Genomic DNA, 18,074 nt, shown 5'->3' with positions numbered 1-18,074 from the left:
CTCCTCGCTCTGCGCTCGCTTGCTCCACCCTTCTGCGCCAGGCGTTTCAGACCAAAGATTCAGACGCTCTATTCAGGACAAGGACCAAACGCTGAGAATTTGCTCATCTCTCTGGGATATAATCGTCGGAAATGCAGAGATCAGTTGGAACAGTTTTGGCAGAGTCAAGGGTGTTTTACTGTTATATGTCCCAAACGGAATAATGAAATTCTTACTTGCAGCAGCACAACAGAACACCAAAGTCAAAGTATCCTTTTCAGTCTGAACGAAATTTCGTGCCTTGCAGTCATAACATAGAATAAAATTTCAAAACACACAATGAACACAGATTTAACATCCACCACAGTGAGTCTACCAGGCACCTCCTCACTGTGGTGGAAGGCAAAAGTCTTAAAGTCCTTGTCTCTTACCTCTTTGTTCTCCCTCTGAGTTGAGGCGATCCAGGCTTCCGACGTTGTGACCCCGCCGGGTGATGGTAAGTCCCGCGGCCAAATCCGAGCTCCGCGAACGGGCCAGTTCAAACTCCGATGCCCGGGGCGGTCGAAGCTGCCACCCTCCATTCCAGCGGACGAACCTGTTGTTGCGGGAGCTCCGGAGAATCGGTCACCAACCTGGGACCTGTGAGCTACCGATGTTGTCGTCCACTGGGCCCGCGTCCGAAGCCTCCGAGGTTCCGAAGTCGGGCCGCCGCAATGCCACCACAGCCCCGAAGTTGGTAAGTCCTGGCTCTGCCGCCGGAGCCTCGAGGTCGGTCCCAGTTGGAGGTCGACAGCTCCGCGATTAGGCCTCAGCGCAGATGGAGACACGACAAGAAAAGGTCGCATCCCCCCCTGAAGGAAGAGACTAAAAACAAGTTTCTCCCCCCCACACATACACAACTAAAATAAACTGAATAAACTAAAGCAACAGGACAAAAGTAAACAAAAAAGAAAAGACAAACGGACTGCAGGCAAGGAACTCGTTGCCACGGAGGGCTGTGGAGGCCAAGTCTGGATATTTTTAAGGCAGAGACAGACAAATTCTTGATTAGAACCAGTGTCAAGGGTTATGGGAAGAAGGCAGGAAAATGGGATTAGGAGGCAGAGATTGAATGGCGGAGTAGACTCGATGGGCCGCATGGCCTGATTCTACACCTATAACATCGTGAGAGTGGAAGTGGGGGGGGGGGGCAGCGGCCGGAGTCAACGGACAGGGTGGTTATGGTGGTCTCGACTCATGGTATTGGTGGAGGCGGCCACAGGAGGCCCTACAACAGCCGGGCTGAGCGAGCGGACCGAGTGTGGCATGTGGCAACTGCACGGAGCGGCAGTGGAAGGAGCTGACGGCATCGTGCTGGGCCAGGCCCACCCCTACTTCACCCATTCAGTGCCACCAGGACACCGGGCCTTAATGTGAGGAAATAAGAAACTGCACATCTCCTTGGGCCAAGATCAGACTTTTCAGGCACTTGGGAGTTGCAAGAAGGCACTGGAACATGGCAACTCCCTACCTGCTGCTTCAGATGAGGATCTATTGTACTCATGTATGGTATGAAGGATATAACTGGATGGCATGCAGAACAAGCATTTCACTGTATCTCTGTACACGTGACAATAAATAAACCAAACCAAGGCATGACAACAGCAGTTGGAAAGGTTGGCTCATCCTTCCAAGGGTAATTAGGATAAGCAATATAGTGGTCTTGAAAACAATGCCCACGGTTCGAGGGTTATGTGGCAGCTTCCTCATCCGATAGGCAAATGTAATTGTGGGAGAAGGCATGTTGTGGGATTGTGCGGCAGCTGTGTTGTCCAATTAGTAAACTTGCTTGAAGGATAAGGTGGTTCCTGGGGTCGAGTGACAGCACCGTTGTCCAATAGGCATACTGGCGGAAGTGTGCGGGGTATAGCTACAAGGAGTGGTTGGACAGACTTGGATTGTTTTCTCTCTAATGCCAGAGGTTGTCAGAAGACCTGATAGAAGTTTATATAATGATGAGAGGCATAGATAGGCTGGACAATCAGAGCCTTGTATTCCAGGTGCAGGTTTATTATTGTAACATATACCGAGGTACAGTGAAAAGCTTGGTTTTGCATGCTATATAAACAGATCAGATATACTATACATAAATACAGTCAATTCAAACTCGTACATACTGCACAGTCTAATTCTTTGAAGCATAACTAGGTAGGTTTAAATCAGTGAAACATTCTGCACATGTTTAATATTGATAGTTCTGCACAGTTTAAGTTCCTGCTTTTCAGCCTTGAATTAATTATTACTAACCACATACCTAATTTGTAAAAATAGAAACCAAAGCGATAGATATTTTGTGTAAGATTGTATTGCATTCTGGGCTCCATTCCTCTCTTCACTCCCTGCCAAAAAAAATTGGCCTTTGCAGATCACAATGAGTTGTTCATTCTAGTTCATTCCATTCCCATTCTTTGGGTTTTGCCCTGCAATTGAACCACCTGATTGTATTCATAGCGTACAAAAAGTCTGACCATCTTGCCAACATTTTCCATAATAAACCTGGCAAAAACTGCCTATGTAAACCTGCAGTGTAAACACAGCTGCCTACCAAGCTGAGGGTCTGTTAAGGTGTGTGGTACAAGTGTGTCGTTGTAATGCGACTAATTTTAACAGTTGGATCTCATTGTGAATGTGAATGAATAAAACTCTAATAAACTTTAGGAATGATTGAGAATGGAGCTCGCCTTTTGTCCATATCTCTTGGCAAATTACTTTCCTCACTGTTAAATTGAGATTCACCTAAATACTGTGATTATGATTTATGCCTGCAACATTTTTCATGAAAGGTTTCATTAATAAAATTAATTTAACTTCAGTCATGATGGTGGGCTATAAATTCATTTTTAAGAAGTCCGAAGAAGGGTCCAGACTCAAAATGTCACCTATCCATTTTCTCTAGAGATGCTGCCTGACCCGCTGAGTTACTCCAGCATTTTGTGTCTATCTTTAGTAGAAACCAGCATCTGCAGTTTCATCTCATTACATCATAAATTCACTTATTTGAGTTCCTTCGTTCAAATCTCGTGATTACAGTACAGGGGAGTGTGGTAGAGCAGTGGGATCTAGTAGTGCAGGTGCATGGTTCCTTGAAGGTAGAGTCAGAGGTAGATAGGTGGTCAAAAAGGCATTTGGCACATTGGCCTTCATCAGTCAGAGTATTGAGTATAGAAGTGGGGGGGTCATGTTGCAGTTGTATAAGACTTTGGTGAGGCTGCATTTAGAGTATTGTGTTCAGTTGTGGGCACTGTGTTATAGGAAAGATGTTGTCAAGAGAAGATTTATGAGTATTTTACCAGGACTAGAGGGTCTGAGCAATAGGGAGAGGTTGAGTAGACAGGGACTCTATTCCTTGGAGCGCAGGAGGATGAGTGATCTTATAGAGGTGTATAAAATCATGAGAGGAATAGATTGGGTAGACGCACAGTCTCTTGCCCAGAGTAGGCGAATCAAGGATGAGGGCATAGGTTTAAGGTGAAGGGGAAAAGATTGAATAGGAATCTGAGGGGTACCTTTATCACACAAAGGGTGGTGGGGGTATGGAACAAGCTGCCAGAGGAGCAGCAGCTGAGGCTGGGACTATCCCAATGTTTATGAAACAGTTGGACAGGTAAATGAATAGGACAGGTTTGGAGGGATATGGGCCAAACGCAGGCAGGTGGGACAAGTGTAGCTGGGACATGTTGGCCGGTATGGGCAAGTTGGGCCAAAGGGCCTGTTTACACCCTGTATCACTCTATGACTACAGTAGGTACAAGGAATTGCACATGCTGGTGTACAAAAAAAAGACAAAATGTACTGGAGTAACTCAGCGGGTGAGTTATCATCTCTGGAGGATATGGATAGGTGATGGTTTGGGTTGGGACCCTCCTTCAGACTGATCATAGTAGGGTGGAGAAAGCTAGAAGCGAGTCGGGGGCAGGTCAAAATAGGCAAGCGATAGATGGGTATTTGATTGGCAGATGGGTGGACAAAGACCAGAGATGGGAAGAAGACAAAAGGCTGAGCTAAGGAGAGAAGAGGCATGGAATGTGAATCCAGAGGAAGGGATAGAGATGGGAAGGAATGGAGGAAGAGGAAAGAGCTGTGGGATAGTGGGAGAAATGGGTACGTATCGAGGTGGGGGTGTTGTTGGTTTTGTTGATTTATTACTTAAAATTGTAGAATTCAATGGAGATGCAAGGAACTGCAGATGCTGGTTTACCAAATAAGACACAAAGTGCTGGAGTAACCCAGTGGGTCAAGCATCTCTGGAGATGTTACTTGACCTGCAGAGTTACTCTAGCTAGCACCTTGTGCCTTTCTCTGGATTACTCATCTAGGAACAAACCCATTCAGCTGCCACATATCTGGCTTTAATCCCTTGAATCAATTTTCCTTCATTGTAATCTTGAATGAAACAGTTTCTACTTTGACCACAAATTCTCAATGTGAAATCTATAGCCTGAAGCTTTGCTGTATAAATAAGCTATACGTTCTAAATTACTTCCATTTCATCAATTGTACTTCACACATATCTTAACTCCTGGCAATATGCTTCTTCTGACAACCTTATCATTTACTTCATAATTTAAAATTCATAGATTTAATGATGAACACCAATCTGGTGCTAATATTTCTCAAACAAAAAGATTCATTTATTTTCAAGGGTTTATTCACGTTTATAACGTCGAGTGGCTTGCAACATTGATTAATAGATAAACAAGGAACTACAGATGCCGGTTTAAAAAAGAAGACATAAAGTGCTGGAGTAACTCAGTGGTTCAGGCAGCATCTCTGGAGTACGTGGATAGGTGACGTTTCAGTTTGGGGCATTTCTTCAGACTGAAGAAGGGGCCCGACGTGAAACATTGATTGTTGAAAGATACAGCATGGTACCAGGCTTTTCGGCCTACCATTGATCACCCATTCACACTAGTTCTATGTTATCCCACTTTCTCATCCACTCCCTGCACACTCGGGCAATTTTACAGAGGCCAATTAACCTACAAACCCGCACGTCTTTAGGATGTGGGAAGAAACATTTTGAAAAAAACTTAATTAATCCGACTTTCAATCCATTATTTAAAGTAAATTTATTTGTGATCAATTAAAAACGAATCTCAAACCTGTGCTACAAGCAAGATTATGAGAGTTTTATAATCTGACATCAATTTACATTTTTGCTTATTTATGGAATGAATTAGCTTCTGGTCGAAAAGTTCTCATGAGTGAAAATGAGAAGAATGTTAAAAAAAAATTGTTTTGTGAGGTTTATTTGTGACTGACTATTTCATCCAGAAACACTGAACTGGGGGCTGGCCTGTGAAGTCTTGCAGTTGATTTCAATGCACCATGGTGATGTCTTGTACTGTCATGGACAATTAACATAATTCCAGTGTATTTGTGCATCCACTGCCTGGAACAGATGTACTGGAATGAAGTGGCTGAGCTAATGCGATTACAGTCATTACACAACTATCTAACAATACATGTTGATCACAGGAAGGGACTTACTGTTGGGAAACCTGACCCATATCACTGTTAGTCTGCAGTGTAAGCACGTTATAAAAGCTCACTCTGCACTTGATGAAGAAACAGTTTTAATATAATTTATTGCTTACAGATAAAACCTACTCCTCAAATTTATGTCTTCTCGAGTCATGGTTGGTTACCAGATCAGGGACAGCTCAGGATAAACATATCAGAAACCGTGAAATAAATCTTTTCAGAGGGGATTTTGTACCAACATAGAAGCAAAAATACAGATTCACTCCAAGGTATGGGAGGATCCCAAGGCAAAAGGGTAAGTTTACATGCATAGAGTATGCCAGAAACCTGTGATGAACATTGATTAATTTTACTGTTGGATAATGTATTAACTATTTTTTGTATAATGGATTAACTGATTTCATTTCTTTATTTATTTATGCTAGCACATATTTATGTTAAGGATTACATTTTTAATTCATTTTTATTTGCTATTATTTTATCGGGATATTATTTAAAAAAAACATTTCATTGTAGTCGGTTAAAGCTTGAGAGAATAAATAATTTCTTAATTATTTGTAATTATTTTTTTGTCCTTTGCAAAACATTTTTTAGGTTAATTGGCCTCTGTAAAATGCCTTCAAGGTGAAGAGAGTGGATGAGAACATGGGTTAACATAGAACTAGTGTGAAACGGGCAATCGATGATTGGCGTGGACTCAGGGGCCGAAGGGCCTGTTTTCACGCTGTATCTCTAACCTAAACTAATCTAAATGTTACTCTACAATAAGTAAACATAAGGATACAATTTTGTATCTACTGCTTTTGTATTTTTATTCAATAATGCTTCTCATAGTTATAGAGTAATAGAGTCTGAAAACAGACCCTTCGGCCTAACTTGCCCGTGCCAACCAACATGCCCCAGCCACACAAGTCCATCTGCCTGTGTTTGGCCCATATCTCTTGAAACCTATCCAATCCCTCTAAACCTATGCTATCCATGTACCTGTGCAAAATTTTTTTAAAATGTTGTGATAGTATCTGTCTCAACCACCTCCTCCAGCAGCTTCTTCCATTCATCCACCACCCTTTGTGCAACAAAGTTGCCACTCAGGTTCCTATTATATCTTTCTGACCTCACCTTAAACCAATGTCCTCTGATTCTACATTTCCCTACTCATGGTAAAAGACTCTGTGTATTTACCCTATCTTTTCCTCTTATGATCTTATACACCTCTACAAGATCACCCCTTATTCTCTTGTGCTCCAAGGAATAAAGTGCCAGCCTGCTCAGCCTCTCCCTATAGGTCTGTTCTATCGTACACGCTAGGGACAATTTACAATGGCCAATTAACCTACAAACCTGCATGTCTTTGGGATGTGGGAGGAAACCGGAGCACCCGGAGAAAACCCATGTGTTCACAGGGCAAATGTACAAACTCCGTACAGACAACACCCGATATCAAGATGGAACCCGGGTCTCTGATGCTGTGAAGCAACAGCTCTACTGCTGTGCCACTGTGGCAACATGCAAACATGGTACATCTATATCTAAGCTGTTCCAGTATGTTATGCAGTTTGATTTCTACTAGAACTACTCAGTTATAGACCTCATTACAACCATGGACCAAAGAATTGAAATAACAGAGTAATATGTTTAGTGATCTGTTGTGCTGCTGCAAGTAAGAATTATTCCATTTCGGAACAAATGACAATAAACCACCTTGACTCATGATTCAGTGAGGAGACTATGATTGGCCTTGATATCAAGGCAGAATTTCACCTAGACTGTCTTTGAAAAGTCCTGGTAAAAAGTCAAAGACAAGGGGCATCAAGACTACAACAGCAGACATTATATGTAACACAAAGAACAATGGTTGTTGTTGTTCAGGCCCATAATCCCAATTCCAACATATTGCTGCAGAAATTCCTCAGCCAAACACTTTCCAGGTATTTCCACCAAAGACTTTTCCTCCGTTACAGACGAATATACAATATTCAATTCCATGCACAACTCCTCAGTGTTGTACTTCGTCCATTTTTCTAGGGCTTTCTTTTTTCTGTTTCTTTCTAGGGCTAAATCACACAAACCGCTGCCACCATGTTATACTTTGTGGTCCGGTATCTGTTATACCATTCCTATGACTCTAGAATAACCACAAGTACATGTATTTAGATGTTTGAAGCATAAATCAAGGCTCTGTTTATTTCACGGCCATTGGAACCAGAGTGCCCTGCCCATATTACGTCATTCCCACGTATACATGTTGCTACGCGGGCAAACAAAGTAGTCCTTGTGATTTAACAAAGTAGTCTTTGCAATATCACAACACTCAGCAAATCATATAAAGTCCATGTCCACATATTATAAGGCCCTGGACAACATTTAGGCTGATAGGTGGCAGATGGCACATGCTCCAGTAGAACCCTGGGGAATGTCGATCTCCTTCAGACAATCTAAACACTGCCCTTGCCGTTCAATGGGTTTACCATTGCTGAGACCATCACCATCAAGATCCTGGGTACTGACCAGAAATGAACCAACGAGATTAATATTGAAGATACAAGACTCACTTCCTGACATCCCAAAGCATTTGTACAAGGTGTAAGCCCAGAGCACGATGGAACCTTCTCCACTTGCTTGGATTAGTAATAGAAGTCATGGAGCTAAGGGCGCCAGTGAAGAAATTCTGCACCAGACTAATCCTTCATCTCACTAATCTGCAAATTACTAGATGCAGTACTTTTCTATGAAGTGAACAAAAAACTTTTGTGGACAGATACAAAGTGCTGAAATTACTCAGTGGGTCAGACAGCATCTCTGGAGAACATGGATACGTGACATTTCAGGTTAGTATCCTTCTTCAGGCTGATTGCAGGATTGGAGGGAGAAAGCTAGCCATTCCCCACCCCTGCAAATAGTCTAAAGAAGGGGCCCAACATGAAACGTGACATATCCATGGGCTTCAGGGATGCTGCCTGGCCCACTGTGTTCCTCCAACAATTTGTGCCTTTCCTTGTTAAATCAGCATCTGCAGTTCTTTGCTTCTGCACAAAAGAAATTGTGGTCAGGCGAGATCGTAGTGGAACAAAAACTCTTACCTCCACCCATTTTGTACGGTTGTACCCACCAGTCAATACTTTGGTCATCCACATCACGTGTAGAACATAGAACAGTACAGCACAAGATCCTTTGGCCCACAATGTCTGTGCCGAACCTGATACTAAGACTAATTTAATCTGCCTGCACAAAATCCATATCCCTCCATTACCTGCATATCCACTTGCCTATCCAAAAGTCTCTTAAAAGCCACTGTCGTATCCGACTCTACCACCACCTGCGACAAAGCAGTCCAGGCACCTACCACCCTCTGTGTAAACAACGTCTCCCGTGCATCTCCTTTAAACATTGCCTCTCTCATCCATGCTCTCTACCATACTATTCTCTGATATACTCTGGATCTACCTTTTATTTCTTTGCATTTTAGCTTCATGGGGTTTTATGGAATAACATAACACAGAAGGTCCACTTCATATGGCCTGCCTCAACATACTTTCCCTATGTCTATTTTACTTGTAAGTCAAAATCTTGATCTTACTTGTCAGTATGCATACATTTTATTAAAACACAATGTTCTATTCTGTTCTGTAGTTTTTTGCACAATCCGCAGGCATTGCCACTTTCATTTCACTGCACATCTTGTATGTGTATGTGACAAATAAACTTGACTTCACTTGACTTCACTTGATGTGTAGCTGTTGACTTATTCTGGAATGCTGATAGGCGTTGTGCTGTAAGTGATTCAACCTTAGCACCTGATGCTATCTTAATGGCAAAATCACATTAGTACTGTATGCAAAGCCTTTTATAATATCCACAATTATGATTATTTCAGCAATATACAGGTTCCCACTTTGTGATATTTTAGCCACATTTATTAATCCATTAGAACATTGTTTTGTATCCATTAATGGCTTATTCAATTCAGGAGTCAGAAAAAGTAAACTTAAATTGGTAGGTTTGGCACGTGGTTGCAGTAAAAACCTATTATTAGAATCTGCTGAAGTCTAGACTGATAAATACTGTAACTTGTCTATGTCAGTATATTTCCAATTGTATATTGCTGATATAATTACAACCATAGGTATTTTTTCAACTATTGTTTATTAAAATAAATTTGCCATTACGATAGTGTTTACCATTCCAGTCCGTTGAGCATTTTAGTTCCAGCATTTAAAGTTTTTAATTTTTTTATTTTACCTGAATACCATGGATTTGCAGGGAATAGGGATAATGCAGGCAGAAGTGATTAGCTTAACCTAACATCATGTTTGGCATGGACGCTGTGGGCCAAAGGGCCCGTTCCTGTGCTGTACTATTCTATTTATATATGTTCTATGAATCGTAATGTTACAATTATTTAAGCACAGGACCAGAGATGAGAATACAGGCATGACGTGGTCCATTTTGGCCCATCCTGCCTATGCCAGTTTTATGAGAATCAGTCTGGCCCTTTCCATTTTAGAAAATGTTCCCATGTAGCGGCGCCTGCTAGCGCACGCAGATATCGAACCCGGCGTTCGGAAGCCGCGGTCACGTGACTCGGGAGGGGCTGTTGTTTTCGCGCGGTTTTTCCCCTGCGCGCGTTAGTTCAGTGCTGACCACCGCTGTGGCCAGACGTGTCTGTTAAACCTGTATGCTGCAACTTCGAATAAAGTATTGTTGAAAACTCCAGGAGTCATTTATCAGATCACTAAACCCCAACCATTTAAACAACTTTTATCCTAACCCTTTTGATTTATTAATCAACACAAATCTGTTTCCCGAGAGTCCCAAAACTTCTATCAATGGCAACAACTTGTTCATATTTACTTTGTGAAAACCTTTCCGGTATGAAACACTTTCTCAGGAACTGGAGTCTGAGAGTAAAGCTGTCTATTTTTTTCCATTCTTTAGGCCCTCACCCCCTCATCTACACCTCCATCCCCCACCAGGATGGCCTCAAAGCCCTCCGGTTCTTCCTCGACCAGAGGAGCAACCTATACCCGGCCACTGACACTCTCCTCCGCCTAGCGGAGCTGGTCCTTACCCTCAATAACTTCACGTTTGATTCCTCCCATTTCCTCCAAACACAAGGCGTAGCTATGGGCACACACATGGGCCCCAGCTATTCCTGCCTCTTTGTCGGGTACGTCGAACATTCCTTGCTCAATACGTACCAGGGCCCCATCCCCGACCTCTACCTCCGTTACATCGACGACTGCTTTGGGGCCACCTCCTGCACCCACACACAACTGACTGACTTCATCCACTTCACCACCAACTTCCATCCGGCACTCAAATACACCTGGACTATTTCCGACACTTTCCTACCATTCCTTGACCTCACTATCTCCATCACAGGTGATAGACTTCTGACCGACATCCACTACAAACCCACTGACTCCCATGGCTATCTGGACTACACTTCTTCCCACCCTGCCTCCTATAAGGACTCCATCCCCCACTCCCAATTCCTCCGCCTACGCCGCATCTGCTCCCAGGGTGACGTGTTCCACACCAGGGCATCTGAAATGTCCTCATTCTTCAGGGAACGGGGATTCCCCTCCTCCACCATAGATGAGGCTCGCACCAGGGTCTCTTCCATACCCCGCAACACTGCTCTCTCTCCCCATCTCCGCACTCGCAACAAGGGCAGAGTCCCCCTAGTCCTCACCTTTCACCCCACCAGCCGTCACATACAACAAATAATCCTACGTCATTTTTGCCACCTCCAACGTGACCCCACCACTCGCCACATCTTCCCATCTCCCCCAATGTCTGCCTTCCGCAAAGACCGCTCCCTCCGCAACTCCCTTGTCAATTCTTCCCTTCCCTCCCGTACCACCCCCTCCCCGGGCACTTTCCGTTGCAACCGCAAGAAATGCAACACCTGTCCCTTTACCTCCCTCCTCGACTCCATTCAAGGACCCAAGCAGTCGTTCCAGGTGCGACAGAGGTTTACCTGCATCTCCTCCAACCTCATCTATTGCATCCGCTGCTCTAGATGTCAGCTGATCTACATCGGTGAGACTAAGCGGAGGTTGGGCGATCATTTCGCCGAACACCTCCGCTCGGTCCGCAAGAACCTACCTGACCTCCCGGTGGCTCAGCACTTCAACTCCCCCTCCCATTCCCGATCCGACCTCTCTGTCCTGGGTCTCCTCCATTGCCAGAGTGAGCAACACCGGAAATTGGAGGAACAGCACCTCATATTCCGCTTGGGGAGCCTGCATCCGGAGGGCATGAACATTGAATTCTCCCAATTTTGTTAGCCCTTGCTGTCTCCTCCCCTTCCTTAGCCCTCGAGCTGTCACCTCCCATCCCCCAGCCTTCGGGCTCCTCCTCCCTTTTTTTCCCTTCCTTCTCCCTGCCACCCCCTATCATACTGAAGAAGGGTTTCGGCCCGAAACGTTACCTATTTCCTTTGCTCCATAGATGCTGCTGCACCCGCTGAGTTTCTCCAGCATTTTTGTGTACCTTCTTATTTTTTTCATGTCCTGCCTGATTTGCTGAATTTTACAAGTTTTTTATATTAAAAAAACAAAGCGCTGGAGTAACTCAGAGAGTCAGGCAGCATCTCAGGAAACATAGATAAGTGACGTTTTGGGGTGGGACCCTTCTTCAGACTTCCTTGTTCTCCAGAGATTTTGCCTGATCCGCTGAGTTACTCCAGCCTTATTTCATTCTGCAGCATTGTTTTTGTAAACCAGCATCTGCTGTTCCTTGTGTTTTGAGCTTTCTATACTTTTGTTTTCGGGCTTCTGCCGTGTTTTGCTTCTTGTAACTCTGCAATTGTGTCATTTTGAATGGGCATTAATTTAACTAATCCTGGATTTTACCTGATCAACTTTGATCATCATTAAGTGAAATTAAAAGTGAGTGAAATGTTGACTAGTGTATAAACTATTGTCTTATTTAGTACAAAGATAAATTATTTCTCAGATCAATGCCTACTAATGTTTATCTCTGCTTAAATCATCGATTGGATCATGCAGCATTCCTCTCTACAGAGCACTAGATACCCTACATATATTATACAAATGAAAAAATTGTTGCATAAGATGTCGCATGAAATCTCATTCTGGAAGTAAATTTAATGTACATTCCAATTACATTGAATAGGTAAGGTATTTGCTTGAAGGCAATCATCAAAATCTCGAGAAACATCTGCTGTATTTTTCTTTTAAACTCATTCAATCTAAAATAATCCATCCAATTAATTAATTTAATTTTTAAAAGCTGACAAGTACAAATTGTAATCAATTTGGAAATGTCTTGATGTATCATCATGTTTGACATGATTATAGGCATGGAATAAAGTAGTTACCACCACAGTTTGCACTTACATTCTTGAGAGTGGAATAACTCAGCGGGACAGGCAGCATCTCTGGAGAGAAAGGACAAAGCTTAGGGGTTGGTTTATGTTCAAATTGAGTTTATTGTCATTGTGCACAAGTATGGAGAAGTACAGATACAATGTTGGTACAAGCACTTATGGTGCTACAGGTACAATAATGCACGTCTGGCGAGGTACAGATACCATGAAAAATGAAGTTCAAATGGGTGATGAAGTTTGACTTGGGAGGAGTTGAAGGTTTGATTGTGGTAAAGAAGGAGGACATTTAATCATGGAGAAGGTTGATTTCAAAGACCATACCTGTTTGGATTCAGTAATTGTAGAGTCCCTTCTGACAGCAGGATTCTGGAACCACGACACCCCTTGACTGTTCAGTCTATTTGGCAGCTATCTGAAAAAGACACAAAGTGCTGGGGTAACCCAGTGGGTCAGGCAGCTTCCCTGGGTTGGTGACATTTTGGGTCTGGACCCTTCTTCAGACCAGCATCTGCAGTTCCTTGTTTTTACATTTTGGCAGCTATTTAAGTTACCGTTTGAGAGAACATTGAGTACCCAATGGGGGAGAATTTGAAATTGGGTGCTCAATGTTCAAAAAATATTATGTTCAAAGTTGCACGTTGGGATTCTCACTTTAAAGAATTTAACGCTGATCCCAATTTGTCCAATCAATCCGTATAATTAAAATTCCTTTCAGATTCTCCTGCAAATTAGTTTATCCCTTTAAGCATGGCAGTGCCTGGGTTCAGCTATGCTGAACAGGGTGAATGAAGTAGCTTTTATGGTCTGCACAATCTCATCTCTTTAGAATTTCAAGCACAATAATTTCTTTTCAAGTACGAACATGTCCAATTAGCAAATTCTGCACTCTATTTGATCCCAGCTGAGTTTATGACCCCCTTAATTTGCTATGTTGCAGAAATGTTCTCCTGTCTAGTTTAGATTTGTATTTAGGTTTATTATTGTCATGTGTACTGAGGTGCAGTGAAAAGCTTTGTTTTGCCCGCTATCCAAACAGATCAGATATACCATTCATAAATCAAGTCAAGTTTATTTGTCACATACACATACAAGATGTGCAGAGAAATGAAAGTGGCAATGCCTGCGGATTGTGCAAAAACAACAGAACAACAGATCAGAACAGAATCAGAATTTACATTTTAGAAAAAAACTAGTCTAAGTGGGACCTGTTGGGTCCCTGTCACACAGGAGGCTTGGTCCCCCAACACAATATTCCACTACTCACCCATAGCCCTCAACTGCACAGGCACAGCTCATTTCCTCTCATTCCTAGCATTCTTTCCCCCTCCTCTTCACCCTCCCTCTTCTTTCCCCTCTCCTCCTCCCCTCCACAATCCCTCCCTCGTCTCTCTCTCCCTCTCGTTTCCCCTACCCTCAATCACTCCCTCCCTCCCTCCATTACTCCTCTCCCCTCCCTACCCCCTCCTATCCCTCTATCTCCCACCTCCCCCACTCCTCACCTCCCCCTATCCCCCCACTATCCCTCCTCACCTCCCCCACTGCCCTCCTCTCCCTCTATTTCCCACTCTCTACCTCCCCCACTCCTCCCTCCTATACTCCCCCCTTCTCTCCCTCTATTCCTCCTCCTCCCCCACTCTCCCTCCTCACCTCCTCCCTCTTTTTTTCCCTCTCCTCCTACCCTCCTCAAATCCCTCCGTCACTCCTTCCCCCTACCCTCAGTCACTCCCTCCCTCCCTCCCTGCATAACTCCTCTCCCCTCCCTACTCCCCTCCTCTCCCTCTATCCATTCTCCCCACCCCCCCCCCCCCCCACTCTCCCTCCCCAGGATCCTGAGATTGCCGCTCCTCTCCCATCTTGCGCATCCCGGAGGAGCACCAGCCGTCGGCGCGGATCCTCGACTCAGCCCGGAAGCACCAGCAGCTACAGCCACGCCGGTGTGTGGGCAGGGGAGGGGGGGGGGGGAGAGCTCAGAGAAAAGACAGGGGAACAGCCATTGGGGAGAGGGGGGGGCATCACGGGGGAAGGGGCAGGAGCCAGCAAGGAGGACCAGAGGGGAAGGGGCTGGAGCTGCGGGGCGTCGTGATGGCGGTACGTTTGGAATTCACAGCGGGCGCTGGACGCTCTCCTTCGCCGGGACCAGATTCTACGCTTTCTGTTTGGCGACATCACCTGCGCCGGGCCGGGCTGCTTCCGGTCCCTCCGAAAATTGTGTCCGGTTGGAGATCTCCGCCGGCCAACCTCAGCTCCAGTAAAGACGCGATGGCGCAGGAAGGGGCGGACCGTTCTGCGGAGTGACAGGAGAAGAGACCAATCCGCATGGTGCTGACTGGCAGGAGAGGAGATCGATCTGTGCACACGTAGTTTTTGGTGAAATAAGAGTCCTAAAGGCATGTGGGAAGAAACTCCGTCTCACCCTCTCTGTTCTTGCAATGTGATAGCGGAGGCGCTTGCCCGACCATAGCAGTTGGAACAGTCCATTGCTGGGGTGGTAGGGGTCCTTCATTATCTTGCTGGCTCTGGATCTGCACCTCCTGGTGCATAGGTCCCGCAGGGGGGTGAGTGGAGTTCCCATAGTGCGTTTGGCCGAACGCACTACTCTCTGCAGAGCCTTCCTGTCCTGGGCAGAGCTGTTTCCCAACCCAGATCGTGATGTTACCGGACAGGATGCTTTCTACAGCCCCAGAGTAGAAGGACTGAAGGATCCTCAGAGAGACTCTGAATTTCCTCAGCTGCCTGAGGTAGTAAAGGCGCTGTCTTGCCTTTCTCACCAGTGCAGCAGTGTGTGTTGTCCATGTCAGATCCTCTGTGATGTGGACTCCCAGATATTTAAAGCTGCTCACCCTATCCACAGTAGTCCCATTTATCTCCAGTGGCATGTACGTCCTCGGTTGTTGAGCCCTTCTAAAGTTCACAATCAGCTCCTTAGTTTAGGTGACATTCAAGAGGAGGCTGTTGTCCTGACACCAGAGTGCCAGGTCAGCTACCTCCTCCAGGTAGGCCTTCTCATCATTATCGGAGATCAGGCCCACCACCACAGTGATCCAATCAATTCAAACTCAAGTTCAATAGGTAGAGCAAAGGGGAAGATACAGAGTGCAGAATATAGTTTTCAGCATTGTAGTGCACCAGTTCTATAAATAACGTCCAATGTCGTCAATGAGGTAGAGGTGAATTGGACAGTACCCTAGCTTATGGAAGTAATGTACAGAAGCCTGATAACCTCCGTCTCAGTGGCTATATCTATCACTCACTCAATCTGAAACAGACCTAAAGAGATTCTTAGCCATTTCCAAAAGCTTCTAATTGCTTACCCAGATCAAAGCAAGTTTTATTTAATTTACAACCTGGCCCAAATAACAAATTTGTTTTGGCACTGGCATTATAACTAGAAACAAGCCAACAAAGCAATAGAAATTCACTTTTGAAATGTTAATCAGAAAATCTGAAATGAACAAATTTAAATTAAGTGAACCAACTCAAATTTGATTTTCTGTTTGCGTGAAATAAATCTATAAAATATAGGGCAAAATACAAAACGTTGTAGGAACTCAGTGGGTCAGGCAGCATCTGTGGAGGGAATGGACAGACAATGAAGAGGCTGGTAAGCTTCTTCAGACTGATTGGAGTAGGGGGGAGAAAGTTGGAAAAGAGAGAAGGGAGCAGGAAAAAGCCTAGCAATTGATGGGTGGTTACAGGTGTGTGGCTTTGCAAATGGGTGGAGTAAGTGACAAAAGCTGGAGGAGAAACGGAGACAAAAATGGGGTCAGATGAGGAGAGCAAAGCAGTGAAATGTAAAGCCACATGGAGGGACATAGTGGAAGGGGACAAGGGGACGGGAGTAGGGGGGGGGGGATAAAAGTGAATGAGGAACTCACGGATGGGAGATGATGAAACAAGCAAGGTGACTGAAATATAGGATTCCATGAACATATAGGTTTCTACCATCAACATTAAACCGCTGACTGATAGTTGTCAGGATTAGACGTAGTTCCCTTTTCCAACATCCATAAATCCCATTAATATTTTACTATTCCAACATCATTTTATTAAATTGTTAACAATTGATTTTCAGGTAATCATCCACACCAGCATGTCCCCCACTGACCATTTGTGTATAAACTGAATCTGTGCGCTACTTAACATAGAAGAGTACAGCACAGGAACAGGCCATTTGGCCCACTGTGCGCATGCCGAACATGATGCTAAGTTAAACTAATCTCCTCTGCCTGCATGTGATCCATTCCTCTCCAATCCGTACACGTTACTCAATGCTGATCCCTCCCCCATCCTTTCTGCCAAGTGGTCCTGTCAACATCTAGAGACCATTCTTCACAGAATTCTTGCCCTAACCTCTCCACCGCTAAAGCCGCAAGGATAATCAAGGACCATTTCCATGCCAATCATTCCCTCTTCTCCACTGTGGACCCCGACCACCCCAGCAACGGACTGTTCCAGCTGCTGCGGTCAGCCAAACGCCTCCGCTGTCATTCTGTGAAAACAGAGAGGATGAGACAGAGTTTCTTCCCACAGGCCATTAGGACTGTAAACTCTTATCTCACCAGGGACTAATTTACTGTACCAATTTACTGTTGTGTTGTGTTTTTTTTTAAATTGCTGGGGGTTTTTTCTAATATGTAAAAACTGATCCTGTTCTTTTCTGTTCTGTAGTGTTTTGCACAATCCGCAGGCATTGCCACTTTCATTTCACTGCATATCTTGTATGTGTATGTGACAAATAAACTTGACTTGACTTGATTTGACTTTGTGTGTCGGCCAGAAGATACCAGCATGTGTAGTTCATGAGTCCTATGTGGTGCCATAACTTTCAGGTTACATTCAGTTTTCTGTAATAATGTAATTATCCATTCTCCTCAGTAGGTGGTGATATAAAACTATTTTAAGCTTTCTGTACAAATTCTTCACCAAGTTGCTTAACTTCCGTTTATAACAGTAATGTTCATGTACTGACTGTGGGCAATTTACTGGTTAAAAAGCACTGAAAAAAGTTATGGAGACACAAGTGACGGCAGATGCAAGTTTACAAATAGAAACATAGAAACATAGAAATTAGGTGCAGGAGTAGGCCATTCGGCCCTTCGAGCCTGCACCGCCATTCAATATGATCATGGCTGATCATCCAACTCAGTATCCCGTACCTGCCTTCTCTCCATACCCTCTGATCCCCTTAGCCACAAGGGCCACATCTAACTCCCTC

General features: G+C 44.4%; 1 protein-coding gene across 1 annotated transcript in view; it reads left to right on the top strand.

Moving 5' to 3' along the window:
* The first annotated feature begins 5,521 nt into the window (after positions 1-5,521).
* The window catches only part of LOC116986812 (protein FAM107B-like), a 28,052-nt gene continuing 15,499 nt past the window's right edge, over positions 5,522-18,074 (top strand). The window contains exon 1 of the mRNA XM_033042531.1: positions 5,522-5,797. Coding sequence (XP_032898422.1) covers positions 5,774-5,797 — 24 coding nt within the window. The 5' untranslated portion in view covers positions 5,522-5,773. The remainder of the gene's footprint in view (positions 5,798-18,074) is intronic.

Source organism: Amblyraja radiata, chromosome 24 (genome assembly GCF_010909765.2).
Source record: "Amblyraja radiata isolate CabotCenter1 chromosome 24, sAmbRad1.1.pri, whole genome shotgun sequence".
In the NCBI taxonomy this organism is placed as follows: Eukaryota; Metazoa; Chordata; class Chondrichthyes; order Rajiformes; family Rajidae; genus Amblyraja; species Amblyraja radiata.
This window is presented reverse-complemented; position numbering and strand designations above follow the sequence as displayed.